The 19,935-nt window shown below is 46.2% G+C and overlaps 2 protein-coding genes across 3 annotated transcripts in view; one reads left to right on the forward strand and one right to left on the reverse strand.

Annotated features, from left to right (window-relative positions):
• The window catches only part of LOC133449012 (son of sevenless homolog 1-like), a 211,294-nt gene that overhangs the window by 48,227 nt on the left and 143,132 nt on the right, over window positions 1-19,935 (reverse strand). The window lies entirely within an intron of this gene.
• gemin6 (gem (nuclear organelle) associated protein 6) lies at window positions 10,708-12,554 on the forward strand. The gene is made up of 2 exons (XM_061733159.1): window positions 10,708-10,888; window positions 11,725-12,554. Exons 1-2 carry the CDS (start codon window positions 10,746-10,748, stop codon window positions 12,143-12,145), a joined length of 564 nt encoding a protein of 187 aa, XP_061589143.1. The 5' UTR covers window positions 10,708-10,745; the 3' UTR covers window positions 12,146-12,554.

A 19,935-nucleotide genomic window follows, 5' to 3' on the forward strand; every position in this document is an offset into this window, starting at 1 on the left:
CAGTCGCCTTGTGTTGAAGTAAGACTGCCTACCTTTAATGAAGCCAGTTTGGTCTTCAGATATAATTGTGGGGAGGGCATTCTCCAGCCTATGGGCTAGGACTTTAGCTAAGATTTTAGCATCTGTGTTTAAGAGGGAGATGGGCCTGTAGGAGGCGCATTCAGTAGGATCCTTCCCTTTTTTAGCTATGAGGGTGATACAGGCCTCTGAAAAAGAAGGAGGGAGGGAACCGTGGCTGAAGGATTCTGAAAGAACTGTAGATAGCAATGGGGAAAGCAGAGTAGAAAATTTCTTTAGAAATTCCGCCGGGAAGCCATCAGGGCCAGGACATTTACCCGACTGCAGTGAAGAAATGGCTCGAGTTATCTCCATCAGGGATATCGGTTCTTCTAATGTCTTCCTTAGATCTGGTGAAAGACTGGGAATACTGAGACTATTTAAAAAGTCTGCAATCTCATCTCGATCAGTCTGAGATTCCGAGGTGTATAGCTGGGTATAAAAGTTCCTGAATGCTTCATTTATGAGTAAGTGATCTGTAGTTACATGGCCATTTGGTAATCGAATCTTAGAAATATTTTGTTTAGCCTTAGAGCCTTTAAGTTGGTTGACTAATAATTTGTCAGATTTGTCTCCATAAACATAAAACCTGGTTTTACTTTTCAGACGTGACTGTTCAATTGGGTGAGTGGTAAGCAGGTCAAATTTAGTTTTAAGTTCTAGCCGCTTTTTGTAAAGATCTGGGGATTTAGTCCGAGCATATTTTTCATCGACCTCTTTGATTTGGCGGGCAAGGTCTGATCGCTCCCTATAAGATTTTTGCCTCACCCTAGCAGTGTAGGATATAATTTGTCCCCGGAGATAAGCCTTGAGGGAATCCCAGACAGTTAGACTAGACATTCCTGGAGTCATATTCGTGGATAGGAAAAAGGCTATTTCCGTTTTTATTGATTTAACAAAATTTCTGTCCGACAGCAGAGTTGAATTGAATCGCCACTGTCTGTCTCTTTGAGGTAGGTCAGGAAGGGACATGGTTAGGACCACAGGAGCGTGGTCGGAAATGACAATGCTCTGATAAGCACAGGAATGAACCAGGGGAATCAGTTGATTATCAATAAAAAAATAATCAATCCTCGAGTATGTGTGATGCACTTGTGAGAAAAAAGAGTATTCTCTGTCACATGGATGTAAAGAACGCCACACATCACAAACACCGTAGTCAGAAAGGAACGCCTGAATAAGACGGGCTGACTTACTTGCTGTGCCGGGGTTGGTAGAGGATCGGTCTAGAACTGGGTCGAGCCAGCAATTAAAATCACCACCAAGTATGAGAGAATATGTATTAAGGTCAGGGAGCAGTGAAAACAGTTGTTCAAAAAAGACTGCATCATCTGCATTAGGGGCATAAACATTCACAAGTACGACCAATGTATTGAATAATTTCCCAGAGACGATCACGTAGCGACCAAACTTGTCAGATTTCACATTGTGCTGCTCAAATGAAACATCCTGACTGATCAGAACTGAAACTCCTCGGGCCTTAGCTTGAAAGGAGGAGTGAAATCCCTGCCCTGACCACCTCGGGAACAGGCGGCTATTATCAGAACTGCGAATATGAGTTTCTTGTAGAAAGGCTATTTCTGTTTTAAGATGTTTTAGATGTGAGAAGACCCTTTTCCTTTTAACAGGGTGATTCAGACCCTTAACATTCCAGCTCACCAGCTTCAAGTATCTATTCATAATATCTAAGAAGAAAAATTAGGAGGTGAGCACAATGACCTAGGCAAAAAAAAAGAAAACGGAAAGGAGGTTGAATGTGACCCGCATTAAGTAATGAGTTGAAAAGAGTTAATGCAAAGTTTCTGGCAGTGACATATCCCCCCAACCCACCCACCCCAACTAAGACAGCTGCTATAGAAAAATAAAAAAAGCAGCAAGCTCTTCAAAACAAACAAAGTGCAATGATCTTCCTGTCCTACACACTAATAGCTTTTGCTCCCGTATCATGGATATATACATATATGAAATTAGCACCTTAAAACGTGTAGATATAAATAAAAAAAAAGAAATACCCTCTCAAATCTTGACTTGGAAGTCCCGATATGAGCCCAGAAATATTTGTACAAAAGTATAAAATATAAAACTTCCGACTTAAGCAGCGTAAAAGTAAGGTTAACAGCTTACAATTATTACAAAACTTATAGATAAATTGGAAAAGCTTTTATTTTTTCGTTTTTTTCTCTCCCTCTCCACTACTTTTTTATTTTTTTCCCTCTTTCCCCTAAATAGCCAAAAAGAACTGCAAATTAATAACATTTGCAAAGGGGCAGTCAAACTAACAACAGAGAAAATAAGGTTCTAAACACACTAACCCCGAAAAGATTTCAGGCAAAAAAAGACTGAAAAAGCAAAAACAGTTGTCGCGGGGGTACTCACCCTCCCCTCAGGATTATTATAATGACTCACGTAAAAAAAGAGAAAAAAAAAAAAAGTCAGTGAGCGCCAGTGAACCACACCGAGCCGCAGAGTGGAGCTGTGAAAGCGTTCAACAGTCCCGTTACGGCGGGTTTGGAGATTTGCTGCGACTCGTGATGAATTTGCGCGCCTCATCCACGGAGCCGATCCACTTTCTGGCTCCCCCGGACAGCGTGAGCCGGAGCCGGGCGGGGAAGAGCAGAGCCGGCTTCAGACCCAGACCCTGATAAAGCTCCGACATAACTCCGCTGTATTCCGCTCGTTGGCTGGCAACTTCGGGGCTGTAATCCTCCACGACCCGGATCGGGTGGCCGTGATATTCCAGCTTCCCTCTCCGCCGCGCTTCCCTTCCCTTGGTCTGGTATCGGTGCAGGCGGAGGATGACGGGACGCGGTCTCGGGGCCGGCTTGGCAGCGAGAGAGCGATGCGCTCTGTCTATTTCTGGCGGTGACGGCAGCGTATCATTCCCGAACACCTCACACAGCAGCTTGGAGAAGAAAGCCGTAGGAGACCCGGTCTCAGTCGACTCCGGTAAACCCAGGATACGGATGTTCTGCCTCCTGCTTCGGCTTTCCAAATCTACGACCTTAGCCTTTAGCCGAGCATTATCATCTCGTAAAGTCGAGCAGATGCCTTCAAGGTCCGTAACTCGCTGGCTGAGGTCTTCTGTGGCGAGTTCAAGGGACGAAACACGTTGGCCATGGTCCTCGACCGCGAGCCGCGTTTGGTCGAGTTTGGAGTCGAGCTGACTGAAAGTATTTTTGAACTTGAGATGAAACTCGTAAAGTAACTCGTAAAGAAATGGTTTGATGTAAATAAGTTATCTTTAAATATAAGTAAAACAAAGTTTATGATATTTGGGAACCGTAAAATAGATAAGGTAGTTAAATTGAGAATAGAAGATAAAGAAATAGAAAGGGTGTTTGAGACAAAATTTTTAGGTGTCATCATGGACCATAAATTAAATTGGAAGATGCATATTAATCATGTCAAATCTAAATTAGCTAAATCGATAGCCATATTATATAAGGTAAAAGATATGTTGAACCAGCGTGCTTTGTATATTTTGTATTGCACTATGTTTTTTCCATACATTACATACTGTTTAGAAATATGGGGGAGTGCATATTTTACCCATACTAAACCGATCTTTATTCTTCAAAAAAGAGCGGTAAGGATTATCACAAAATCAAATTATAGAGAACCATCAAACGAATTATTTATTAAATTAAGGGCATTTAAATTCTTGGATTTAGTGGAATACAAAATAGCACTGATAATGTACAAAGTGTTCAACAGATTGTTACCTAGTAAAATTGTAAGTATGTTTAAAATAAGGATAAGTAGATATGAGCTTCGAGGGAATCGTATGATTGTAAAACCAAAGTCTAGGACTAAAATTAAAGATCAATGTATTACTGTAAGGGGAGTAAATATATGGAATGCACTTGATGATAAATTGAAGATGTGCCAGTCGATTTATGCTTTCAAACGTTTGTTTAAGTTTAAAGTGTTTGAAAAATATGAGGGAACCAGTAGATGAAACTATTACGGAATTATGTTTTGGGATTGTGTAAACAATATGATTTATTTTTTTATATTATGTTTTGTATGTTTTGATCTGAATAAGTTGATCATGTGAGAAGGGTAGGCGTAAATAAGCAATAGCTTCAGCCTATTCCTTTTCGGTTAGGTCTCGTTTGTTTTTTTTATGTGAACTAATGCTTTCAGTGGTGACTACATTATGAATGACCTGACCGAAATAAATATATTTTCATTCATTCATTCATTCATTCATTCATTCATTCATTCATTCATTCATTCAGAACTCGGTGGCCAGGGCAGCTCGGTGTTCCTCCAGCAGCGTGGTAATGGCCGCCAAGGGTTAAGACAGCGCCAGCATCGTCCTTTTTGCCCGACTTGCCGCTCTTCGAAGCCATCTCGGAGGTAATCTGGCTCGTTCAAGACAAAAAAAAAGAAAAACAACAACAGGGAATCCTTTTTAAAGGAAAAAGTTTGAAAGTTTGGGGGCTTGGTGGTTTAAAAAGTTTGGCATTCACGGGAGCACTCGCAAAACACATCTACTCCATCTGCTCACCAACCGGAAGCCCACAAATCATGTTTTAATAGCAGAAAAAGAAAGACTGTACTTCCCACGTCTGCCCAGCCAATTCCTTATCCAAACACAACGTCGTCTTATCTTTTTTGATTTATCACCACACAGAATGGCACAAATTGTCAAGGCAGCGCGTTTGTTCTAGCTGAGCATCTTCGATGTCTCCCACTTTGGAATGATTTAAAATATCGCACAGTGCATGCCCAGCATTAGGGGGCGAATATACTTGCTGTTCAGAACATCAGAACACATACGCGTACACATCATAGCCCAGTCATGGCGTATCCTGCGTTCCCTTTTGGCACGTTCTCCAAAAGACACTGAACACGTACGCAACCTGCAGTTCTCGCTCTGCCTGCAAGTGGCGCTGGTCCCGGTCCGATACCCGCAGACCACAAGTGACTTGACGTAGAGGTCGGAAACTTGCGGACTGTTTTGAAGAGAAGCTGAGCAGCTGTTATCCTCACATTTATGATGTGACATTGCCGCTGCACAGTGACAAACATGCGACAAACAGCGGCGGAAGATTATGGAGCTAGAACAGTCTCATAATTGACAAATGCACAGGACAAGTTTTACAAATGCACAGAAACTTCGTTTCAAAGACATGCTGAAAAGGAACATGAAGAGGTCGGGAATACCCTATGAAACCTGGGAGGAAGCAGCATCGGACAGGGGAAGATGGAGAGAACTGCTGAAAAATGCAAGGACCTCAATTGAGAAGCAACGTGAGACAGAGTACCAAAGAGCGCATGATCGTAGACACAACGTAGCTTCAGCAAGTGATTTCCGCTGCACGATATGCCAGCGCTTCTGCGGATCCTTAGCGGGTCTGCAGGCCCACATGAGAGCCTGCCAGAGGAGGCACTCAACTTGAACATTAACAGTTAACGTCGGCCACGACGAACTGCCATATATATATAGAAGATCAACTCAGTCCTGGTGATAGAGTCGTGCTGGCCATGTCGGTGCTAGTTGGAAGATGCAGCGGTGATGGTGCTGTTGGGGGGTTTTACCCACCGATCAAACGTGTGAGCTGGATACAGAGGTCATCGCTCCACCGACACGACTTTGCTCCAGGTATTTCGGTAAATTAATCTCCTGACGACATGTGTGGGCTGCTCCACCTGTCTGCTGCAGTTCGTCCCCTGTTAGGCAGCGCAGGATGACGGCCAGTTCTCTGCTGCCGTCTGTCTGGTTCTGAGCTGAATCAGCGGGACAATCCCAAGTCGTCAAACCAAACGGAGGAAATGTAGAAATATTTCCGCTGTTTCTAATCATCTGTTGCTGCATCAGCAGGACTAAGAGCTCTCCAGTCTCCCGACGGCTCTGGTTGAACGGCCCGACAAAACCATCTCCGATCGCGCTGTTTTCTTTACCGAGATCACAAGAAAAGCAGAGCAGTGATCTCCTCTTCATCGGTGTTACTGTCTTGTTCATTTATCTTTATTCCACCAGCTGGTTTATTACATGGAGACTGGGACGCCGCATTGACTCTCAGACGTTGCATTGAGACTCGGACGCCCCATTGGACTTGGATGCTGCAATATACTGTATATATTGTTTTGTTCTTATCAACAGTTATTTATTATTGATTATTATTGTTTTGTTTTGTATTCACTACTGTTTCATGTTCGAAATAAAATTTCAATTCAATTCATTTCATTTCATTTTCATTTTATTCTTTATTTCATTCATAAAAATAAACCAAACAATTCAATACAAATACAAACACAATTGTTCATAAATTGTGAATGAAAAGGGAGCAGAAAGAAGAAGAATCTTATCTAATCTGCCGCTTTTTCCAAGACATACATTTACAAATAACAAATAAAACAACAAATAAAAAAAAAAAACAACTAAGTAAATAAAAAACTAAAATAAAATAAAATTACCGCCGTCTATGGGTATGTCAATCAAACTTAACTAACATATTTCATTATATTTACTTAACATACAGGCTTTAATATTTCTTTTGAATGTAATGTTTGATTTGGATTCTTTGTTTTCTTTATTCAGATTGTTCCATAAACTGATTCCTTTCACAGAAACACAACGTTCCATCAATTTAGTCCTGAATCTTGTTTTTTTTTTTTTAAATCTCTCTTCCTTTTTAGCTATACTTGCTTTCTCTTTTTTTAAATCTTTTCTGAATGTTCAATAGACCCTTTTTCAGCCTACGTCACATAATGTTGCGCGCGCATTTTGGCAACGGAAGTGGCGTTGTTCTCCTGCAGTTCTGACTGAAACAACTGGTTAGCAGGCATTTAACAAACTGTTCCCAGCATCAACATGTCTGGTTGTTGCGTATACGGTTGTACGAATCGCTATTCCACCAGCGGACTAAAGTTTTATAGGATTCAGACAGGAATCACAACCATTTCAGAGAAAGCGGTGCTCCTGCAGCGGCTCGTACCTTCAGGGACAGCGGGACATCGACGTCTCTGGCCCGCAGGAACTTGAGGAGGAAGCGGTCGGAGAAGCCCCCCGGGTCCCACCCGGGGGGGTTCCCGGGGACCCCGCACACCCGGCCGGAGCCGCTCCGGATCCTCCGGGAGCTCCGGGAGCTCCGGGAGCTGGTCCCGATCCACCAGAACCTCCAGGAGCCGCTCCGGGAGCCCGAGGATCCGCTGGCCGCTCATGACCAATGTTCCCTCTAATCTGTCATGTATCTGGGCGTACACACAAGCTCCCTGAGCAAACTCAGGACGACTGTGAGCAACATCAGATATGCACGCTTTATTTTTAAGTATCTCATTACACTTAAAACAAGACTCATCACTGGAAAAAACAACAATCTTCACCTGTTTCAAGTAAATTTTCACTTGAAATTAGTAGAAAAATCTGCCAGTGGAACAAGATTTATCTTCTCATTACAAGCAAAAAAGTCTTGTTCCACTGGCAGATTTTTCTACTTATTTTAGGTGAAAATCTACTTGAAACAGGTGAAAATTTCGACTTTTTTCTCGAAATTTTGAGAAAAAAAATTGAAATGTCGAGAAAAAAAGTTGAAATTTTGAGAAAAAAGTCAAAATTTAGAGAAAAAAAGTCAAAATGTCCAGGGAAAAGTTGAAATTTTCAGAAAAAAAAGTCAAAGATTTTATGAAAAAAGTTGAAATGTCGACAAAATTTTGTTTTAATTGACCATTTTCACTTGTTTCAAGTCAATTTTCACTTGAAATAAGTAGAAAAATCTGCCAGTGGAACAATATTTTTTTTCTTGTAATAAGAAGATAAATCTTGTTCCACTGGCAGATTTTTCTACTTATTTCAAGTGAAAATTTACTTAAAACAGGTGAATATTGTCAAATAAGTTATTTTTCTGGTGTTATTTTTCTGGTGATGACTCTAAATGTTGAAATAGCAGTAAAACCACATTCATTGATGAAATGACATAAGGGATGGAAAGGGGGGATTGAGGTTTTACAGGGGGGATGATTTGGACCGTTTTTATTTCGGGGGGGATGATTTGGACCGTTTTTATTTCAGGGGGGATGATTTGGACCGTTTTTATTTCAGGGGGGATGATTTGGACCGTTTTTATTTCAGGGGGGATGATTTGGACTGTTTTTATTTCAGGGGGGGATGATTTGGACCGTTTTTATTTCGGGGGGGATGATTTGGACCGTTTTTATTTCAGGGGGGATGATTTGGACCGTTTTTATTTCAGGGGGGATGATTTGGACCGTTTTTATTTCAGGGGGGATGATTTGGACTGTTTTTATTTCAGGGGGGGATGATTTGGACCGTTTTTATTTCAGGAGGGGATGCCACCCCCCCTCATCCCCGCTCAACTCCAGTACTGCTGGTAGACACAGCAATGGTATGGACAGCTTTTAGCAGAGGCTTCAGACTTTCTCGTGTCCGGGATCCCCACAGCTCCTTGTATTCCCCAAATCCTTCAACACTTCTCCTCCTCTCGACTCGCGGGACGTCCGTAAACTGATTTATGGTTCCGCGTTACACCAACGCAGAGCCTACGCCGTAGGGTACGCGGCGACGTGCACGTATGTTGCGCGTCGCAGCGTTTCCTACGGCGTGGTCCTTGCGTCGATTTAGCGCGGAACCATAAATCAGGCTTTGCGAGTGAACGTCTCACGAGGGGCAGTCGCGTTGCGACGCCACTGTAGCCAAATCACAAGGAGAGAACAGAGAACTGAGCTCATGAGAAGTCCCGGTACGGCGTAAAAGGTCCCGGTACGCCAGAGGCTAATAATGAGAAGTGGGGGTACTCCGTACCGGCGCGTACCAGCCCACTTAAAGCACTGCGCTGGATAGACTTTCTTGTGCGCTGAGAATATGCGGGCAGTGCGCAATTGCGCACGCGCGCAGTTTAGAGGGAACATTGCTCATGACCCTCTCAGTCCGGGTTGGAGGATCCGCAGCTCCGCGGTGTAGGGGAGGGACCGCCCCGGGGACCCCGCACACCTGCTCCGCCCGCCGCCGCAGGCTCTCCATGGCCGGCCAGAGCCGGTCCCGATCCTCCGGGAGCTCCAGGAGCCGGTCCCGATCCTCCGGGAGCTCCAGGAGCCGGTCCCGATCCTCCGGGAGCTCCAGGAGCCGGTCCCGATCCTCCGGGAGCTCCAGGAGCCGGTCCCGATCCTCCGGGAGCTCCAGGAGCCGGTCCCGATCCTCCGGGAGCTCCAGGAGCCGGTCCCGGTCCTCCGGGAGCTCCAGGAGCCGGTCCCGATCCTCCGGGAGCTCCAGGAGCCGGCCCCGATCCTCCGGGAGCTCCAGGAGCCGGTCCCGATCCTCCGGGAGCTCCAGGAGCCGGTCCCGATCCTCCGGGAGCTCCAGGAGCCGGTCCCGATCCTCCGGGAGCTCCAGGAGCCGGTCCCGATCCTCCAGGAGCCGGTCCCGATCCTCCGGGAGCTCCAGGAGCCGGTCCCAATCCTCCGGGAGCTCCAGGAGCCGGTCCCGATCCTCCGGGAGCTCCAGGAGCCGGTCCCGATCCTCCGGGAGCTCCAGGAGCCGGTCCCGATCCTCCGGGAGCTCCAGGAGCCGGTCCCGATCCTCCAGAACCTCCAGGAGCCGGTCCCGATCCTCCAGGAGCCGCTCCGGGAGCTCGGGGATCCGCTGGCCGCTCATGACCCTCTCAGTCCGGGTTGGAGGCTCCGCAGCTCCGCGGTGTAGGGGGGAGGGCAACATTTTGGGATTTTTCGGGTCGAATCGGGTGTCTATATGCGCAATTTTAACTCTCCAATAAGCAAAATACTGGATACCTTCCCCTGCCTCATTATCATCTCTTGCCTCGACGCGGGGCCCCATGGCTGCTTGAGACCCGGTCGGATCGGTGATTTTTGTAACAAATTTATCAAACGAGCCTTTCAGAGAGACATTAAACTCTTCCATTTTCTTTAGTTTTTTTCTTTTTTCATCCCCTGATGGAAATTTCCTGTGTCTGTCTCGTTCTCTCGACATTGTGTGACAGTTTGTTCCAACTCCACCCGTCTGGATCAGACTAGCTTGTGTCTGCGCTTGGTCCGATCAGTTGTATTGAACAACAGACACGCGTCATCATTGCACATATATTTATTGATATGCACAGACTAGTACACATTTAGGTCTGTAATGGAACGTGACTGTTGATATTTATAAGGGAAAAAACGAAAAAAAAAAATTGGGGAAAAAAAAAATGGCCCATAGCGCGAGGCCCCGTGGGGCGCGAGGCCCCGTGCGGTTCCACAGTTCGCACATCCCTTGCGGCGGCCCTGTGCGTATGTATGCGTATATATGTATGTATGTATATTAAATATAGTAATAATGCACATATATATATCCCTTAGGTTTTTACCGGCATGTTATCAACAATCAATTATCAATTAATATGTGTGCAGACAAAAAAAATAATTTTTTTTTTTTTTTTTTTTGTCCCTCTGTCTGGGCCCCCCCTGTCAATCGGGCCCTAGGCACATGCCTACTTTGCCTTTGCGTTAATCCGGCTCTGGTTCTACGTCATCATTGTTTACAAACACAAAAAGGGTCTATTGTACCAGCCCCGGGAGTTCCTGCCCTGAGCTCAAGTCCCCTCCTTACCAGCAGGGGGCGCAGGTGGACCAGTCGGGGTGGAAGCTGCTGTTAAATGAGCAGATAGACGGCGCAGAAGAAGACTTGCGGCTCCCTGGAAGTGTTGCTGGTCTCTGCGCAGCCGCGGACCATGAGCACCATGAGGCCGGGCGGCTGGCGGAGCTCGGGGCCGCAGACCTGGCTCCGCTTCCTGGACGCGCAGGTGGCGGTGACGACGGTGACGGGAGAGCAGCTCCGCGGCTGGCTGCTCTCCGTGGACCCGGTGTCCGCCAGGTGAGACCGGGTCTGCCACCTTTCACAAATAGAAATAAGGGACGCCCGATTTCAGCAGCGCAGGAGCCAAAAAAAAAAGCCCCAAAACTTCTAAACTGCATAATAATGTGTTTATTTTATATGAAACAACAAAATGCTTCGATTTAAAGTTTAAAGTGCTTTAATAGCATAGACAACCATACTAGCAACTGAAATATCCTCCTATGCTATGTATGTCCTTCAGCCCAGATGTATAATATACATACAGGTGAAGAATATGGTGTAAAAGTTAATTTATTTCAATAATTCAACTAGAATATGGTGTAAAAGTTAATTTATTTCAATAATTCAACTAGAATATGGTGTAAAAGTGAATTTATTTCAATAATTCAACTAGAATATGGTGTAAAAGTTAATTTATTTCAATAATTCAACTAGAATATGGTGTAAAAGTTACATTTATTTCAATAATTCAACTAGAATATGGTGTAAAAGTTAATTTATTTCAATAATTCAACTAGAATATGGTGTAAAAGTTAATTTATTTCAATAATTCAACTAGAATATGGTGTAAAAGTTAATTTATTTCAATAATTCAACTAGAATATGGTGTAAAAGTTAATTTATTTCAATAATTCAACTAGAATATGGTGTAAAAGTTAATTTATTTCAATAATTCAACTAGAATATGGTGTAAAAGTTAATTTATTTCAATAATTCAACTAGAATATGGTGTAAAAGTTAATTTATTTCAATAATTCCACTAGAATATGGTGTAAAAGTTAATTTATTCTATTAATCCTGTGTGTAAATCCGAGCTGGCCCTGGCCTAATCTGGATCTGCCCTGTCCCCCCAGCTTGGTCCTGGTCAACTTCCAGGAGTCGGGCTCCTCCGTCCGCGTGGTGCTGGGTCACGCTGTGGAGGACGTGCAGGTTCTGCAGGCGGCGGACGAGGAGACGGCAGAGCGACTTCAGACCACCTTCCTCTCCACGGCGACCGTCCCCTTGGACCCCGCGGAGCTGAGGGCCAGGCGGGCCGCGGTCCGCCGCTGGCTGGAGCAGAACCGGGTTCCTGTGGTGGAGGAGGACGAGGAGCTGAGGGTGGCCGGGGTCCTGACGGTCCTGGCTCCGTACGGACCCGACGACTGCTGCAGCGCCAACCAGATCATCCTGGACCGCATCCAGAGACTGATCCGGATCCAACCGGACCCTCCAGGGCCGTGGCCAGAGACTCATCCGGATCCAACCGGATCATCCTGGACCACATCCAGAGACTGATCCGGATCCAACCGGACCTTCCGGGGCCGCGGCCAGAGACTGATCCGGATCCAGAGACTGATCCGGATCCAGAGACTGATCCGGATCCAGAGACTGATCCGGATCCAGAGACTGATCCGGATCCAGAGACTGATCCGGATCCAGAGACTGATCTGGATCCAGAGACTGATCCGGATCCAGAGACTGATCCGGATCCAGAGACTGATCCGGATCCAGAGACTGATCCGTCTAGTCGGTCCAGCTGAGTGCTGGTCCACTGAGTCGTCTTGTCCAATGAAAGTTCACCGTACTTCTGGTAATCATCAGTCTGGGTTAATTTTCTGGAATTGTCTTTTTTATTTCTCAGATAACTAGTTTAATTATATTTGATTAATAAAGTAATTTCAAAATAAAAGCACACAGAATGAGACCACGTAGCAATGTTGTTTGAGTTTGGGTGGTGTTGTACCTGAGACTCCTGCAGGGTGGAGATGAAGCCTTTATTTACTTTTTTGGACTTTGGGTGGAAGCACATCATCCTGGTTGTCCTCTTCTCACTAGTTTTTATATATATATACACACAGAACTGTCTCAGATGATTTTCTGTAATGCAATTACAAAAACAAAAATGTCAAATTCTGGATTCATTACAAATCAACTGAAATATTGCAAGCCATTTATTATTTTAATATTGCTGATCATGGCTTACAGCTTAAGAAAACTCAAATATCCTATCTCCAAAAATTAGAATATTCTGGGAATCTTAATCTTAAACTGTAAACCATAATCAGCTATATTAAAATAATAAAAGGCTTGCAATATTTCAGTTGATTTGTAATGAATCCAGAATGTATGACGTTTTTGTAATTGCATTACAGAAAATAAAGAACTTTATCACAATATTCTAATTTTCTGAGGTGTGTGCGTGCGTGCGTGCGTGCGTGCGTGCGCGCGCGGCTGGCTGAATAATGGCTCTGCGTTAAATCAACGGCGTAGGATCTGCGTTGGTTTAACGCAGAACCGTAATTCAGGCTTGAGTCAGTCCTGGGCGTTGCATCTTCTACCGACCCCAGGAGGGTCCTACACTGAGCTCAGGTCTCCTTTTTAAGGAGGATCACGTTATTCCAGGTCTGCCCCGGATGGCCACAGGGGGCGGTGGAAAGACCAGCGCTGCGTCCCAAATGCCAGACTAAACAGTACAGGACTGTCTCAGAAAATTAGAATATTGTGATTAAAAAAAAAAAAAAAACAACAAATGTCATACATTCTGGATTCATTACAAATCAACTGAAATATTGCAAGCCTTTTATTATTTTAATATTGCTGATTATGGTTTACAGCTTAAGATTAAGATTCCCAGAATATTCAAATTTTTTTAGATAGGATATTTGAGTTTTCTTACTGTAAGCCATGATCAGCAATATTGAAATAATAAAAGGCTTGCAATATTTCAGTTGATTTGTAATGAATCCAGAATGTATAACGTTTTTGTAATTGCATTACAGAAAATCACAATATTCTAATTTTCTGAGACAGTCCTGTATATACTCAAAAAGTATAATTAAGTTCAGCACAGTTTTGAGTAAATATCAGTAGTATGCATTAATTGGGACATACTACTCAGAGCCACACGGCACTTCCTGCCGTTGGAAGGGGGAGTTGTTACCATGGTAACAACTGCTGTCACAGTAGCAGCTCCGCTCTTTCCCCTTTATCCTGGCCCAAACAAGATGACATATTATATTAATATATAATATTATACTTATGACATATACGTATCTGCGCAACACTTAGCAACCAAACACTGCTGCATTGCATTGTGGGAAGTTTCTGCTTAGCTAGTGTCCATCAATCCCCTGTTGGATCACCGTCCATGTGCTCATGTGAATTCTGAACTTATGAATGCTTATGGACATTTTGTGAATGTGAATTCGACTTTAAAGCCGGCTCAACCCGAAATCAGCTTTAATGTGCCTCCTAAAATGGCCGCCTTGAAAAACTACAAGGACCAGTGTGCCTTGGGAGGGGAGGCACCTGAAGGGCGCAAGTCCAATCACTGGCCAGGCGCTGATGACGTCACGCACCCGCGGAGCGCAAATCTCTGTTTTCTCCCACAGCTCACCCTCTTCTGATCTGATCCTTCATCTAAGCAGTTCCTCCAGCTTGGCCTCGTGCCAAAAGGCACGTTGGGACCAGGCCGGCTTCCCCCCTTGGGAGGGGTGGAGAAGATTCCCCGGACCATTCTACCGGGAAATCGGAGTGGCTTCCATGCTCTCTGCATCCCCTCGCTGCGGCCCCGGAACGCGGCAGCGTCCGTGAAGCCCGCGCCTCGTTGTTGAAACGGGAGCCTGATTACAGTGGACCCTCCCGCACCTGGAGGCCGCGTCAAGAGGCTCCGTGATCGGAGAGATTGCCCCGGCGGTTGCACGCTGCAAGACTGTTCTTTTTTTCTTTTCAAAGTAGGAACAGGAGAGTTATGTTTCCATAATATTACCTGGTACTTCCTCATTAAGTACAGAAATAATTACCTGATAGTTACCCATTAATTGAAGTGCAACTGGACTGTAAAAGAAAGCGTGTGTTGTTTCCATAATATTACCTGGTACTTCCTCATTAAGTACAAAAATAATTGCCTGATATTTACCCATTAATTAAAGTGAAACTGGACTGTAAAAGAAAGCGTGTGTTGTTTCCATAATATTACCTGGTAATTGTAGATTATAATTATCCCCTTTACCCCGCAATTAGAAAGTTGGACCACACCCCCTCACATATCCCTCCTCACACACACCCCCTCACATATCCCTCCTCACACACACCCCCTCACACACACACCCTCACACACACCCCCTCACACACACACCCTCACACACACACCCCCTCACACACACCCCCTCACATACACCCCCTCACACACACCCCCTCACACACACCCCCTCACACACACCCCCTCACATATACCTCCTCACACACACCCCCTCACACACACACACCCTCACACACACCCCCTCACACACACACCCTCACACACACCCCCTCACACATACACCCCCTCACACATACACCCCCTCACACATACACCCCCTCACACACACCCCCTCACACACACCCCCTCACATATACCTCCTCACACACACCCCCTCACATATACACCCTCACACACACCCCCTCACACACAGCCCCTCACACACACACACCCTCACACACACACCCTCACACACACCCCCTCACACACACCCCCTCACATATACCCCCCTCACACACACCCCCTCACACACACCCCCGCACACACCACCACCACCTTGTAACAAATACGCCAAAACAGGTGAACTGTCAAAGACTTTTTTTCCTTCAAAAGGATAAAGAAAAAAAATACAAAGTTCTGTATAAAAACATATTGTACAGTGTAAAACGTATTGCTCAACTGCCCTGAGTGCAGCGATATGAGCTTGTAGATCTGCTATTTTTTAACACCTACTTTAAATATTGTAAAGTAGCTCATATCGCTGCACTCAGGGCAGAGTGCTGCGCTATAAGTTTGTAGATCTGTTATTTTTCAGCTGGTGGTGCGTGTAAATGGCAGCAGATTACAGTACGTGCAGAGTGAATTAAGCACTTCTGTCATTTTATTTTTATGCTTTTATTTTGAAGAGCACCGTTCTTCCTCTGTTACTTCCGTTATTGACGAAGCTTAACTTCCTGTTCCCGTCCGAGTATGCTAACGCTGCTCCAGAGTTGGTAAAATATGCAAGCAAATGATTAACTTGTCATATTTTGTGTTGAAACTTATGAAAAGTTATTTTATTGTGGTTCGCCCCGTGTTTTTTGTTTACATGTCTCAAATCTTTGCTTCTGTGAGGGTCTCTGGAAAAAAAAATGAGATTAAGGGCGATGGCCAAATGCAGATAATACTGGGGTCCTTGACATGCCAGTTTGAGATCTAAATATGTTGTTATATCGTTATTGAATGCACTGTATTTTTTATTTGTTGCATTGATTGACTGAATGTGCCTATATTTTCAACCCTGTGCCTAGTTTTATGTTTTACACTATGCAATACGTTTTACACTGTTCAATATGTTTTTATACAGAACTTTATATTTTTTCTTTATCCTTTTGAAGAAAGAAAAGTCTTTGACAGATCACCTGTTTTGGCGTATTTGTTACAAGGTGGTGGTGGTGTGTGAGGGGGTATATGTGAGGGGGTGTGTGTGAGGAGGTGTGTGTGAGGGGGTGTGTGTGAGGAGGGATGTGTGAGGGGGTATATGTGAGGGGGTATATGTGAGGGGGTGTGTGTGTGAGGGGGTATATGTGAGGGGGTATATGTGAGGGGGTGTGTGTGAGGGGGTATATGTGAGGGGGTGTGTGTGAGGAGGTGTGTGTGAGGAGGGATGTGTGAGGGGGTGTGTGTGAGGGGGTGTGTGTGAGGGGGTATATGTGAGGGGGTATATGTGAGGGGGTGTGTGTGAGGGGGTATATGTGAGGGGGTATATGTGAGGGGGTGTGTGTGAGGGTGTATATGTGAGGGGGTATATGTGAGGGGGGTGTATGTGAGGGGGTGTGTGTGAGGGTGTGTGTGTGAGGGGGTGTGTGTGAGGGGGTGTGTGTGAGGGGGTGTGTGTGAGGGGGTATATGTGAGGGGATGTATGTGAGGGGGTGTGTGTGAGGGGGTATATGTGAGGGGGTATATGTGAGGGGGTATATGTGAGGGGGTGTGTGTGAGGGGGTGTGTGTGAGGGGGTATATGTGAGGGGGTGTATGTGAGGGAGTGTGTGTGAGGGTGTGTGTGTGAGGGGGTGTGTGTGAGGGGGTGTGTGTGAGGGGGTGTGTGTGAGGGGGTATATGTGAGGGGGTGTATGTGAGGGGGTGTGTGTGAGGGGGTATATGTGAGGGGGTATATGTGAGGGGGTGTGTGTGAGGGGGTGTGTGTGAGGGGGTGTGTGTGAGGGGGTATATGTGAGGGGGTGTATGTGAGGGGGTGTGTGTGAGGGGGTGTGTGTGTGAGGGGGTGTGTGTGAGGGGGGTATATGTGAGGGGGTATATGTGAGGGGGTATATGTGAGGGGGTGTGTGTGAGGGGGTATATGTGAGGGGGTATATGTGAGGGGGTGTGTGTGAGGGGGTGTGTGTGAGGGGGTGTGTGTGAGGGGGTATATGTGAGGGGGTATATGTGAGGGGGTGTATGTGAGGGGGTGTGTGTGAGGGTGTGTGTGTGTGAGGGGGTGTGTGTGAGGGGGTATATGTGAGGGGGTATATGTGAGGGGGTGTATGTGAGGGGGTGTGTGTGTGAGGGGGTGTGTGTGAGGGGGTGTGTGTGAGGGGGTGTGTGTGAGGGGGTGTGTGTGAGGGGGTATATGTGAGGGGTATATGTGAGGGGGTGTGTGAGGGGTATGTGAGGGGGTGTGTGTGAGGGGGTATATGTGAGGGGGTATATGTGAGGGGGTGTGTGTGAGGGGGTGTGTGTGAGGGGGTATATGTGTGGGGTGTGTGTGAGGGGGTGTGTGTGAGGGGGTATATGTGAGGGGGTGTATGTGAGGGGGTGTATGTGAGGGGGTGTGTGTGAGGGTGTGTGTGTGTGTGAGGGGTGTGTGTGTGAGGGGGTATATGTGAGGGGGTGTGTGTGAGGGGGTATATGTGAGGGGGTGTGTGTGAGGGGTGTGTGTGAGGGGGTGTGTGTGAGGGGGTGTTGTGAGGGGGTGTGTGTGAGGGGGTGTGTGTGAGGGGGTGTGTGTGAGGGGGTGTGTGTGAGGGGGTGTATGTGAGGGGGTGTGTGTGAGGGTGTGTGTGTGTGTGGGGTGTGTGTGTGTGAGGGGGTATATGTGAGGGGGTGTGTGTGAGGGGGTATATTGTGAGGGGGTGTGGTGTGAGGGGGTGTGTGTGAGGGGGTGTGTGTGAGGGGGTGTGTGTGAGGGGGGTATATGTGAGGGGGTGTGTGTGAGGGGGTGTGTGTGAGGGGGTGTGTGTGAGGGGGTGTGTGTGAGGGGGTGTGTGTGTGGGGGTGTGTGTGAGGGGGTGTGTGTGAGGGGGTGGTGTGTGGTGGGGGGGTGGTGGGGGGTGTGTGTGAGGGGGTGTGTGTGAGGGGGTTATGTGAGGGGGTGTGTGTGGGGTGTGTGTGTGTGAGGGGGTGTGTGGGGGGTGTGTGTGGGGGTGTGTGTGTGGGGGGGGTGTGTGGGGGGTATGTGAGGGGGTGTGTGTGAGGGGGTGTGTGTGAGGGGGTGTGTGTGAGGGGGTGTGTGTGAGGGGGTATGTGAGGGGGTGTGTGTGAGGGGGGTGTGTGTGAGGAGGGGATGTGAGGGGGTGTGTGTGAGGGGGTGTGTGTGTGAGGGGGTGTGTGTGAGGGGGTGTGTGTGAGGGTGTGTGTGTGTGAGGGGGTGTGTGTGAGGGGGTGTGTGTGAGGGGGTGTGTGTGAGGAGGGTATGTGAGGGGGTGTGTGTGAGGGGGTGTGTGTGAGGGTGTGTGTGTGAGGGGGTGTGTGTGAGGGGGTGTGTGTGAGGGGTGTGTGTGTGTGGGTGTGTGTGTGTGAGGGGGGTGTGTGTGAGGGGGTGTGTGTGGGGGGGTGTGTGTGAGGGGGTGTGTGTGGGGTGTGTGTGTGGGGGGGTGTGTGTGAGGGTGTGTGTGTGTGAGGGGGTGTGTGTGAGGGTGTGTGTGTGTGGGGGGTGTGTGTGAGGGGGTGTGTGTGTGAGGGGGTGTGTGTGGGGGGTGTATGTGAGGGGGTGTGTGTGAGGGGGTGTGTGTGAGGGGGTGTGTGTGAGGGGGTGTGTGTGAGGGGGTGTGTGTGAGGGGGTGTGTGTGAGGGTGTGTGTGTGTGAGGGGGTGTGTGTGAGGGGGTGTGTGTGAGGGGTGTGTGTGAGGGTGTGTGTGTGTGAGGGGGTGTGTGTGAGGAGGGATATGTGAGGGGGTGTGGTCCAACTTTCTAAAGGGGTAAAGGGGAGGTAATTATCAGACGTTTTGCCAATTGTTCAAATCTTTATAATTATAATCTACAATTACCAGGTAATATTATGGAAACAACACACGCTTTCTTTTACAGTCCAGTTTCACTTTAATTACTGGGTAAATATCAGCCAATTATTTCTGTACTTAATGAGGAAGTACCAGGTAATATTATGGAAACAACACACGCTTTCTTTTACAGTCCAGTTTCACTTTAATTACTGAGTAAAAGCCAGGTAAAAATGTCTGTACTTATTGGGTAAATACTTAGGAAATAGAATTACTGGGCAAGTAACTACAAGGTAAGTACCTGGATTACCAGGTAAAGCATGGTAACTATCAGGTTAATTACAAGGTCAGTAGAGTCATTTACACCCTCGGGGGTACATGCACCAATCCATTGATAATACATAAATCAATAATGAATGGGTAAATACCCGGTAGTTATCCATGAAATGTATAGTAAATACAAGGTAACTACATGGTCATTGAAGTGTAATTAGCTGGTAACTACCTCAAATATAGGTTATCATTTCCTGGTAGTTTGCAGAAAAATACTTAGTAATTACCTGGTACTTACTTAGAAATAATACATGTAATTTCAGAGTAATTACATGGTAAATTGACTGGTAGTTACCAATATTAACCTAGTAAATACCTGTAATTTCCCTCATAGTTCCATCTAATGTCTTTGTAATTACCTAGTAATGTTTAGTTTAAACAACCAGGTATTTACCATGTTATTACACGGTAAATACACATAATTACATGGTACAAGAAAATACTTAATAATTACCTAGTACTTACTGAGTAAATTACCCGGTAGTTACCATGTAATTACCTTGTAAATACAAGGTACTACTGGGTAATTACAGTGTA

Source organism: Cololabis saira, chromosome 1, assembly GCF_033807715.1.
Source record: "Cololabis saira isolate AMF1-May2022 chromosome 1, fColSai1.1, whole genome shotgun sequence".
Taxonomy (NCBI): Eukaryota; Metazoa; Chordata; class Actinopteri; order Beloniformes; family Belonidae; genus Cololabis; species Cololabis saira.

Bases quoted from the DNA above. Each gene is read 5' to 3' on its own strand.
- gemin6 (XM_061733159.1), top strand. From the start codon at position 10,746: ATGAGCACCATGAGGCCGGGCGGCTGGCGGAGCTCGGGGCCGCAGACC. The intron at 10,889-11,724 runs GTGAGACCGGGT...CTGTCCCCCCAG, and splicing joins GTGGACCCGGTGTCCGCCAG to CTTGGTCCTGGTCAACTTCC.